The sequence below is a fragment of the Lagenorhynchus albirostris genome, chromosome 20, assembly GCF_949774975.1.
Source record: "Lagenorhynchus albirostris chromosome 20, mLagAlb1.1, whole genome shotgun sequence".
NCBI lineage: Eukaryota > Metazoa > Chordata > Mammalia > Artiodactyla > Delphinidae > Lagenorhynchus > Lagenorhynchus albirostris.
The window spans coordinates 17,178,448-17,190,539 of record NC_083114.1 but is presented as its reverse complement, the minus strand read 5'-3'; the positions used below and the strand labels follow the sequence as shown (position 1 = coordinate 17,190,539).

The window sequence follows — 12,092 nt, the reverse complement described above, 5'->3', positions numbered from 1 at the left end:
AAAGAAGTGTTTTTCCACTGGGTTGTTAAGCTGGGAGAACACAAACCATCACTGGCTGTAGCTTAGGAAGAGCTGCCTGGGAATAAAATCAACACAAAGAAAGTAGAGTCAAGACACAGAGAAGACAGATGTTCTCCAGATGATACTGTTCAAAGCTCTGCACGTCGTCATGCAAGAAGCCAGTCCGTCTCTTGATCTTCTTGGGTACATGTGGCAATTGATATCTTTCCTGGTTCACACAAGTTTAAATTTCATTTCTATCACTTGTAACAAGCAAACTAGACTTAACACATTGCATATTATTCCATAATAGAGATGTATCATTATTTATTCAACAATTTCCTTTTGATACAGTTATATTATTTTCAGTTTTTTGCCACTATAAACAATGCTGCAACAACTGTCCTTATATTTATGGTACTTTAACTATTACAGGCTAGGAGCAAAAGTGTATAGGAGGCAATAGCAGGAAAAGATTAGAAACTAAATTAGGTCAAAATTATGGAACACCCAGCATGCCTGACTTTATATGAACCTGGACTTTATATGGGAACTCTATTTAACAAATGGAGAGAGACAAGATTAGATCTGAACTGGAAACTGCCTCCAGAAGCAACGTTCAGATGACCTGGAAGTAGCCTGTCAATGCAGGGGACACGGGTTCGAGCCCTGGCCCAGGAAGATCCCACATGCCACGGAGCAACTAAGCCCGTGTACCACAACTACTGAGCCTGGGCTCTAGAGCCCGCGAGCCACAACTACCGAAGCCCGCGTGCCACAACTACTGAAGCCTGTGCGCCTAGAGCCCGTGCTCTGCAACGAGAAGACACTGCAGTGAGAAGCCTGCGCACCGCAATGAAGAGTAGCCCCTGCTCGCTGCAACTAGAGAAAGCCTGTGTGCAGCAACAAAGACCCAATGCAACCATGAATGAATGAATGAATGAATAAATAAATAAATAAAAAGATGACCTGGAAGTAGTTATGTGGGGTTTAGGGACTAGGAGAATAATGCTGCATTAGTACAGGTTAAAGCTAATAAGAGAGTCTCACTAATGGCAGTGGGAGGGAAATGAATTCAAAAGACATTTCCAAAGTACCGAAAAGTGATATTAAACCATTAAGACTCAATTCAAAAAAATTAAAACACAGGACAGCCCCTGATAAAGGAATAGCACTAGGAGGTTATTCTGAATCACATGACTGCTAGGCTAGGAACAAGTACTTGACTTAGGGGCAGCCAGAAATCTACTGGCTGGCCAGCATATAGCATTAAGGGCTTTGCCAAACAGGTATTTTTAGCTGAACATTTTCTCCTTCTGGAATTTGAAGTGTGCAGTGTTGAGGTAATGAAGGACTGACTAGCTGGGGCTAAAACTGAAGAAATACAGAAAGAGAAAAATTATGAGGTAGACTTGAACGTGAAGCCAAGAGAGAATTAGCGCAAGCTGGTTCCAGGACTGACAGACATCTAAGTTCTGTCTACATCCGGGCAGGCCCTGCTCTAATTCATGTTTTTCCTGAGGCCTATCTTCTTGAGAAAGTAAGAATGCCTTCTTTGTAGTAACAGGGCCCTGACTAAAACAGCCTAACTGATGAGCCTAGATCACACAACTAAAATCAGACATGGTGATTGATAATGAGGAGGATAAAAGAAAGAGGGAAGAATTTTAAATGATTAGGGTTTCTAGAGTGAGAAGGGATGGTGATGCTACTGAGAAAGAGAATATGGCGTGAAGAAGAAGTTGATTTGAATATACACTGAATTAAATTTTGGACATTTCAAGTGCGAAATGTCTGTGGAGTATCTGTAAGGAGACTGGAATCCACAGCTCAAAAGACATAAACTAATACATGGTAGTCTAAGCCACAAAAACAAAGGAACATCAAAAAGTCAAACCTAAGTGTTCTCTGACAAAGTTGGCTGAGTTACTACCTTCCCCTGCTTTTGTATACAGTGGAGGAACTGGGCCTCTCTCTACTCTGAGCTATTACGTGCTCATCTGTCCTGGACTGGAAGCGTCACACCAGGTGACAATGAAGGCCAGGAGGCACTCTCGTAGGTCTAAGTAAGAAACTGAAACATCTGAAAGTCTGAAATTAGTAAAGTCATATCCCAAAACAAAAACAACCAAAAAAGAAAACCTCAAATATACTCTGTACAGAACTTTATAGGTCACAAAATACATTATGGGAGATGTAGGCAGGATAGTTTTTATAAACATCTCCCCCTCTTTAACCTATGAAGAAACAGATTCGTAAAAATTAACTTATCTAAGAAGCAGCAGAGCCGGGAATCCTTAGTACTCTCAAGTCACCATATTAAACACGTTTCTTGGAAATCCCACTGATTTAATACCACAGAGGGTGTCTGCATCAGGCCCATGCTACTTTCCTTTTGGCCTGTATAGTACAGACCACTGCAGAGAATGAACACAATCTTACACTCTGATCCTGAAGAAAAAACTCAGCTTTGAGGTTTTCCAGAAACCTTTCTGACTTGTAAACTAACAAGAATTTAAAGGGGCAGGGGAGAGACATATGTCTATCTACCTCTCTTACCAATGTCTCACTGTTAATTACTTCGACAAAATAGGGAAAATCAAAATACACTGGTGGGGCTTCCCTGGTGGCGCAGTGGTTTGAGAGTCCGCCTGCCGATGCAGGGGACACGGGTTCGTGCCCCGGTCCGGGAAGATCCCACATGCCCCGGAGTGGCTGGGCCCGTGAGCCATGGCTGCTGAGCCTGCGCGTCCGGAGCCTGTGCTCCGCAACGGGAGAGGCCGCAACAGTGAGAGGCCCGCGTACCGGAAAAAAAAAAAAAAAAAAAACAAAACACTGGTGGTGTTAAAGATTGGGGATGGAATACAAATAGGGTTCATCTCAAATGCAAAAGAAAATTAAAATCATCTTAGGCAATTTAGAAACAGCATCTGAGATAAAAGGTAGAAGACTTTCATGGGAAGGTGAAGAGATGTTACTCAGAGTTGTTAAAGAGAAGGGCTAAGGATAAATGCAAGTTTCTATGCCCTCTTGATTCCCTAACACCCCAGTTCTTATGACTTCTTGGTGTTAACGCTATCTGAATTATCCAATTAACTGAGTTTCCCACCTCCCACCTTCCTTTTTTCACTCCTCTGCCACTACTTCTCAACCTCCATTTATTTCCTATACACTGCCAATTTTTTGCCATTCATGACCATTAAGTCTACTGACATAATTCCTCAATTTATGTTAAATTGAGGTAATTCAGAAAGGTTAATTCCCAGAGCCTAGTGGAACAGCAGAACAAGAGTAAACATAGTCCTTGAGATTCCAAAGCCAGTGGTCTCTCTATTATATCACACTGTCCCTAAGGTTCAATTACCATGAGTTTATGTCACACTAAATGAGAAGAAGTAAAACTGACTAACGTCACAGACAAGTTCTCAAAAGGAAGGCAGAATGAGGCAAGAAAGAAAAGACAATGGCAGGGAAAGCAATGCAAGCATTATACCTATTGTGAAGGAGGAGCACTGCCAGAAAGGTTTTCTAGGAACTAGCCTGGACTGAAAGGCAGCATGAACAAATACAATCAATTTTTCAGGCTGTCACCTGTGCCATATCTTTAGAGAAATTTCCCATAGTGTCTCTGAATTGTTTGTTAAATCACCCTGATGTTGTCTTACACAGCATATTACTAAAAGTTCTCACTAAGACTCTTTCCGTTTAAAAAAAACTTTCTGAGTATCATGTGATGGATAGTATTTAATCAGAATACACCAGAAAATAAAAAGTTGTGATTTTTTTTACTCTTGGTAATTAATTCATTGTAACGTGGTATAAAAAAATTGATGTAACAAAGAGAAGCCAATACGAAACAGGTAGTCTGAAAAGCAATTTCTAATGTACTGAGCATCATTTAGGGACAAGATGGCTGTTTACCCAGCTACATTCTCCCAGAAAAACTTGTCTCCAATTCTAGTAAAATCAAATGGGAAAAACCAAACTTCCTGTCTCTCTACATCTGATATCATTTTAAAAGCTCTGGTAAGATAAAACATAGTGTTTCTTACCTCCGTGCAACATAATAAAATATAGGATTCCCAGCTTTGGAAGTCCCAGCTTGGTAGAAAATACTCAAAGTTTTCAAAGCTTTGAACTCTTCTTTTTCATGTACTTGATGCCTGAAAGAAAAAAAAGAATAGAGTAACTCATAGGCTTTACATTGTCCACTGAATATCTACAAAAATCCACAACTGCACCAATGATAAAATATACAAAATGACAAAATATTTTAAAAGCAACACGCTTTCTGAAGGGCAATGTGGTTAACATGTACCAAAAAATTCAAGGTGTTGTTCTTTGAACCACAAACAGTGGTTCTTAGGATAATGCTAAGAAAACTACTGGACAGGGATATTAACCATAGAATTGTTTTTAATCACTTTTCTTTCTAGACATAAATTTTTGAGTTTTTACTTACTTGTTTGTTTTTTAAGAGTTCAGTTTTTCAACCTTTTCTTTCCTGGCTTACTGATTCTGAATGAGTGAGAAAGGCCCACATGTTCTTCTTTACGGGAATTTATCCTCACAAATAGCGTTATCTTTTTCCAGATGGTTACTTACTGGTACAGTTGTACCAACACAATTTATTAAAAGTCCATTCTAATCTCCCTGATTCTGAATATCACTTTTATAATTATACTCTTATATATATTTAAATATACTTCCAAAAAAGGCATGGTTTAATTTTTATATATTCTGCTCAGTACTTAGTGTGTGTCTTTAACCTGAAGATTTTTGTCAGTCAACAACCCTGGAAAATTCTCATTTGTTGTCTTTCATATATTACCTCTTCACTATTCTCTTTAAGCTCTATTTATTAGATATGCTGGACCTTCTCATTCTCACTTGTATCTCTTAAACTCTTTCATATTTTCCATTTCTTTATCTCTCTGTACTGACTGTATACTAGGTAATTTGCTCCAAAATTCTCTTCCAGCTATGTATGCATTTATTATTTTTCAAAATATCTTTATTGGAGTATAATTGCTTTACAATGTTGTATTAGTTTCTCCTGTACAACAAAGTGAATCAGCTATATATATACATATATCCTCATATCCTCCTCCCTCTTGAGCCTCTCTCCCACCCCTCTAGGTTGTCACAAAGCAACGAGCTGATCTCCCTCTGCTACTTTATTATTAAAATACATTTTCTTTTACCTAGTTTTTCTATGTGTCTTGGGGGTGGGAGGAGAGGCTGCATTACCTCAGTTCATCATATTGCTTGTGCCAGGTCAGCATTTGTTTAATATTAATGGAAACAACATAGATATCACTTGATAAGGGAAATAGGTGCACATGTGTATAGGTAAATGACTGGGAGGCTATCTGCCAAATGTTAACTAAATTATCTCTAAGGGATGAAATAACTGAAAACGTTTTACTTTCTTTTTTAGATTTCTTTGTTTTGAATAATTTAACAATTTTTATTTTTATGGTTGACAACATTATAAAGCTATTTCCATTTTTTTAAAAGAAAAATGAGTCTCAGCATCAGTAGGAACTTAGAACAAAAATATCACCTAATATTTATTAAACACTTTATATATACACCAGACATTGTTCTAAGTACCTTACACATATTACATCATTTAGTGTTCAAAAAGACAGAAGGTTGCTTTGTAAGGAAGGTAGGGTCTTAGGTAAAAGGACTAATAAAGAGGTTTTCTCTGAAAGATGGAAAAATGGCAAGGACATCCTTAGTAATGTTGCATAAAAAATAGTTTTACATTTTTGGACTGCACAATTTTCAGCTAGGTAACATGAAAATTTTGTATGGAAAATATTCCTTTAATTACATAGGAATAAACATTTGTTACACAGAAAAACGTAACAGAGCTAAAAAGATAAAAATTAAGTAACAGAGCTAAAGATAAAAATTAAGTTTGAAAGGAGATTGTTATACATTCATACATTCTTTTAACAGTATCAAAATATGGGAGTCATGTGTACAAAACTATGGCCTGTATGTAATGTGATTAATACCAGGCACTTACAATGCCTGGGACATTATGTGCAAATCGTTAATGTGAATTAACTTCAGAATGTCATATTCTGCTTTTTTCTCTCTGCCTCTGGCACACACCATGAACAAAACACTTAACCCACACTCACTATGAAACACTAAGTGACTAAGTGTAAAGTAGTATGAAAGGTACTTTATAAAGACTAAAGAATTCAGCAAACTATCTTCACTGTAACATCATAGTGGTGAATGTCTAACAATGAGGATCCAAACTAAATCCATCTAAATGAGATTCAAAACAAATGTCTACAGAAATTTTATAGCAATATTGAAGTATACTATATTTTCTGAGCCTCAATCTAAAAGAAGCTAGTATCATTAATTTTCAGGAGGGTTCTAAAAAATGTTACAGTGTAGTAGAAAGAGTTCTGCACTTTGAACCAAAGGACCTATGAATCAGGTATGGAATCTTAGGCAAATTAATTATTCACTTTGAACTCTGTTTTCCCTAATTATAATATGAAAATGTTATCTACCCTCCCTTTTAACTATTAAATGCAAAAACACCTCAAAACAATATGACAAAGTACTATTCAATAAGATGCTATTATTTTTATAAGAAAATCAACTATGAAACAAAGCATATTTCAACAATATATAGGGTAAGAGAAAAGTGGGATTCCAAAACATGGCAATGTGGTCATTAAGTACATCCTTCCTAATAATTCTCTATCAAATATACAAGCATATCTAACAAGTGGCCTGGTGGTAAACCTTGCATCTCATCGCAAAAGAAAGCAATCATCATTTCAAGGTGATACTTTACCTAGTCATAAATTCCTCAAACTTTGAACTGGTAAGGTTAAGGCTGGACCAGTGTGTATCTGCCACAGGTTTGTGCTCTGGAGGACCCAGGTATGCAAGAAGTGTTGCCATCTTATCAAAAGGTCGTCTTCCAACAGCTTTGTGATCCCTAGATATAGCAAACTACTTAGGAAAAAGGTAGCAGTTCACATTTAGCAGAACACATTTCTTTAGATTGTCACTGGCTGCTTTTCTTTTTACTGTCAGCTGGTGGTTCCTGTTAATTTGTAAACAGAATCCAAAAGAGCTCAGGGGTTTTAAGTTTACACTGAGATGTCTTAGAAATATGACCACTCCCCAAACTACAAAATTCACATAAAAATTCATTTTGTTCTAGCATTAATCCATTACCATTAAATGGGCAATCAGCAAGTAAATATAACATTCTGATCCACTTTTTAGGAAGTGGGCATACTGTCCCTGATATCAGATTTCTGCTTAATCAGGGTAAATATGAATTTTCAACAACTATTAAACGTTTAAAACTAAAGATAACGACCTTACTTCACAAACATCAAACTGGCAAAAAAATTATGAAGTTTGCTAATGCCAATTTTGATGAGGATGTGTATAAAGCGGTACTCTCACACAGTGCTGTCAAAGTGTAAATAAGCATGTACACTGTGAAAAGTAATGTGGCAACATCTAGTAAAGTTGAGGCTGTGTATACCCCATAACTCAGCAATTACACATTTAGGTAATACACAAGGAGACAAACATGAAGAATATTTATTACATCACTATTTAAAATAATAAAAAACAGGAAACCCTAAATATCCATCATTTAGGAAGTGCAAAAATAAACTGTGATATAGTCATTCAATGAAATACTTAAATAAATGATAAATCTCAAATAGAATATTGTGTGAAGAGACTATACTCAGTGTATCACTGCTGTAAAATTTTAAACCACACAAAACTATATTATATGTACCTATGTTATACCTGTAATTTCCTTTTTCTTGTCAGTTACACAAGAGAGAAGTAATACCTTTTCTTCCCCAAGAAATAAAATGTTATAAAGATCTGAAGTAATTACAGAAAAATAAATAATGTTAAAGCTAGGTGGTAGACATGGGTCTCTGTTACATTATGGTCTATACTTCTTTTTATGTTTGGAATGTGTCTTTTTTTAAAAAACCAAATTGAAGAAAAACTCTCTAGTATTAAAGTACATGAATATGATTGTAAGTTATATAAGAGTTTGTGCTTAAAAAATGCATTTAAAAGAACGCTTGCATTTAAAAGTTCCACAGTTTAAGTGCCACACAGATACAGAAAGCATCTTCCTCTTTCTATCTTAGGCACATATTAGTCAAACCCATGTCTACTTCAAGCCATTAAGAACTCTTAAAGGATTAAAATGCTCTCTTTTTTAAACTCCCATTTCCTAATTGGTTGCTAGCCTTAGCTTTATGGTCTTCTATTTTTCCCATGAATGAGCAAACCATTTTTATTGCCATTTAAAAGTAATCTGGACTCATTTTACCTTTGTAAGAGAACTCATACGTAGGAATTTGGGCCCTTTATAAACATACATAACTAGAAAGGACAGCAAATGATTCAGGCTACAAGAGACTTTAACTAAAAACAGCAAATGAAACAACTCCCAAATTAATAATTTTCAATTATTAAGTATTGTCTATATAAAGCTATTTGCATACAGAGTATCACAAATGGGATTATTATAGGATTGCAATAGAATAGCAATGTTTTAATTATTAAATTCCTAAGAATTAAGCTGCTCTTCAGATTCAGATGCCAATACTCACTTGAACTTCTAGTATATTTAAATTTCTCTATGTCTTGTTGTACATTATGTTTGCAAACCAGAGAAAACCCAAAAGGCTAGTTTGTGAATTCTTAGCTTAATTTTTTTTTTTTTTTTTGGGGGCTGTGCCGTATGGCTTGTAGGATTCTTAGTTCCCCCACCAAGGATCAAACCCAGTGAAAGCGCCGAGTCCTAACCACTGGACCACCAGAGGATTAATTCCCTCTTAGCTTAATATTTTTTAAAAAGTCTGTAGCACTGATGTAGGTTGGTTGATCATTTAATATGACTTAACCTGTTGCCTATATACTTTTAAAAAGAGTCTACATTTCTCTTTCCAAATCGTAATTCTTATCTAAGAAGATGCAAAGTAAAAAGCATTCATGACCAATAATTTTATTGGTATGAATTTAAACTGGGCCTTCCCTGGTGGTCCAGTGGGTAAGACTCCACATGCCCAGTGCAGGGGGCCCAGATTCGATCCCTGGTCAGAGAACTAGATCCCACATGCATGCTGCAACTAAGAAGTCCGCATGTCACAAATAAAGATCCCACATGCCCCAACGAAGATCCCACATGCTGCAACTAAGACCCAGCACAGCCAAAAATTTATTACAAATAAATAAATACTAAAAAAAAAAAATTTAAGCTGAGACTTTTCAATATCCCCATGACAGGGCAATTTTACCTGTTGCTGGAAAGATACTGGCCAATTTTCTCTTGATTGTTCCAGAGTAGACGATGTAAAGCAAGCACATTGCCATCACTGATGAAGGAAAGACTGTGATTTACTGCATCACTTGTAGGACAATCGGATGCTATATCAAGGAAAAACCTTCAAAAATGCAAAGTTATTAGAATTTCAAAAACCAGATATACTCATATCTACGCTTGAATTAAATCTATGTGAAGTAACTTTGTGAAATTACTGCTATTACAAATATGGAGGTTTTATCATTAAACGAAACAAGAAGAGACAAGGAGAAAGTTGGTCTTCCATTTCTGATACCTGGCCACAGCTTCAGAGCAGGCTCTGAGGTCAGACAACGAAATTTAAACAGATGAGACTTCGTAGAGAAGCCAGTACTTTACAGATAAGGAAATGGAGGCCCAGACAAGACAAAAGACCTCCCCAAAGGTCTGTACAGGCTCTTAGGTCAAAGCCAGGATCAGAACCTTTGTTCTTTTAACTTTCTATGGGTAGTCAATCTGCCAGAATATAAATCCTATGCTGACATTCACTTTCTTTCCAATGTGATTTGCAGTCCAACAGTACACCTTTTAAACTCCAATTAGACAGAAGTTCGCAGGAACTATAATGAAAAATTGGAAGAGAGTGTTGTACAAGTATAGCTTAGACTGTGAGCCAAAACAATTAGATTCACACTGTATGAAAAGTAGAATTCTTGATGTCAACTTACATTTACAAAGCACTTTCTCATAAGTTATGTCATTTGCTTCTCTAAAATCAACTCACAGGCAAACATAGTGTTATACCTACTCTACAGATAAACCAGCAACTCAGAGAGAGAAAGAGAAGCAACTAGCTCGTTATGGGAACCTAGCAGAACTCAAGTTTTCTAAAATCATAGAACTTCAACAGTTATCCAGTTACTCATGAACAAAATCTTACGCATTTGCATCACGTGGTTTAAAGAGTAACTTTTTAGTTTACATACATATCCAAATTAAAGTATCAAAAATATTCTAACATCAAAAAAACCTGTGATTATACACTATAATGCATTATCTGTACCAGTCTGGTTTTAGTTTTTACTGAAAGAAATCTTTTTCCTTCTTCCTCTCCTCCATATTGTGTCAAACTCAAATCCTTTATTTTAGGAGATATGTCAAAAACCCCTTCTGGTTTTTAAATACGGAAATCACTACCAGATTATAAAGAATATCATTTTATTTCATTACTGTCTTTTATAGTGGAATAAAATAAGATTATGTTCTTGACCAAGAGAGAAAAAAGAAAACAACCTACACAGGAGCTTCATGTAGATCAAGTACATAGACTTGAGTGAAATTGAAAATATTTGATCCAAACAGAGCAACTGGCTAAGTATCAGGCTGGCTGCTCACCTTCGTGCTGCATCAAAGTTGCTTTTCACAAAATCATTAAAAGGCCGCATGTGCTCTTCTTTTGTGAAAAGGACATGATTGGCAATACTCTGAAGTACCTAAACAATAAAATAGGGTTATAAAGGATCTGATTATTTATTTATGAAAGCTACACATTCATACATTCTTTAAAAAATATTAATTTTCTCACTGATACAATTTCTACTGGTAGTTAAAAATCAATTATTGTAACGAAATTGAGCTATTTGTAATGAGGTGGATAGACCTAGAGTCTGTCATACAGAGTGAAGTAAGTCAGAAAGAGAGAGACAAATACCGTATGCTAACACATATATATGGAATTTAAGAAAAAAAAAATGTCATGAAAAACCTAGGGGTAAAGCAGGAATAAAGACGCAGACCTCTTAGAGAACGGACTTGAGGTTATGGGGAGGGGGAAGGGTGAGCTGTGACAGGGCGAGAGAGAGTCATGGGCATATACACACTAACAAACGCAGTAAGGTAGATAGCTAGTGGGAAGCAGCTGCATGGCACAGGGATATTGGCTCGGTGCTTTGTGACCGCCTGGAGGGGTGGGATGGGGAGGGTGGGAGGGAGGGAGACGCAACAGGGAAGACATATGGGAACATATGTTTATGTATGACTGATTCACTTTGTTATAAAGCAGAAACTAACACACCATTGTAAAGCAATTATACCCCAATAAAGATGTAAAAAAAAAAAAAAAAAAATCAATTATTGCTTATTCAATAAATACTTGGTTTTGTTTCTATGCTTTCCCAAATATGAATATAATTATATAAACACGTATATATTTACATATATAAAATACAAATTAAAATTTTAATGTATTTTTTAATTTAAAAATCATATAGTATACATTTTGGTTTCCATTTCAGAATTTCCATAATGATTACATAGAAAACCATCTTCAGAAGACATTTGCTAAAATATTTTCAAATGATAATAAGGTCCATCGGTATCAGTCTAATGAATTTCTTTGTAATATAAACAAAAATAAAACAAAAGCATATAAGTGAAAACCACAGGGCATTTCAAAAATTAAGAGAAAGTACAGTGAATACGAAAAACTGAAAATTTATGGAAGAGAAATTTTGAATAGCTATCTTATCAAAATGATTCTTCACCTTTGACATTAACTTCAAGCCTCTTTCGATTCTAGGTGGCGGCTTTTTATCTAGAATCCCTGCTTCATATGGTGAGACAATGGCAGGATTGATAAATCTGAGAAACATGGCACTTCCCACTGCACCGATGCTGTTCTGAGGGAAACGCTGGCTAACCACCTAAAAACAAGGAGTGGAGAATTCAGTATATGGTTTGAATTAAAACAAGGAAA

General features: G+C 36.0%; 1 protein-coding gene across 3 annotated transcripts in view; it reads right to left on the bottom strand.

Annotated features, from left to right (window-relative positions):
- NF1 (neurofibromin 1) overlaps positions 1-12,092 on the bottom strand; it is a 250,631-nt gene that overhangs the window by 91,529 nt on the left and 147,010 nt on the right. For all 3 annotated transcript variants that reach the window (XM_060134147.1, XM_060134148.1, XM_060134149.1), the window contains 5 exons: positions 11,881-12,039; positions 10,733-10,830; positions 9,333-9,479; positions 6,836-6,982; positions 4,053-4,163 (listed from right to left, as the gene is read on the bottom strand). In XM_060134147.1, the coding sequence (XP_059990130.1) occupies positions 4,053-4,163; positions 6,836-6,982; positions 9,333-9,479; positions 10,733-10,830; positions 11,881-12,039 (662 nt within the window). The remainder of the gene's footprint in view (positions 1-4,052; positions 4,164-6,835; positions 6,983-9,332; positions 9,480-10,732; positions 10,831-11,880; positions 12,040-12,092) is intronic.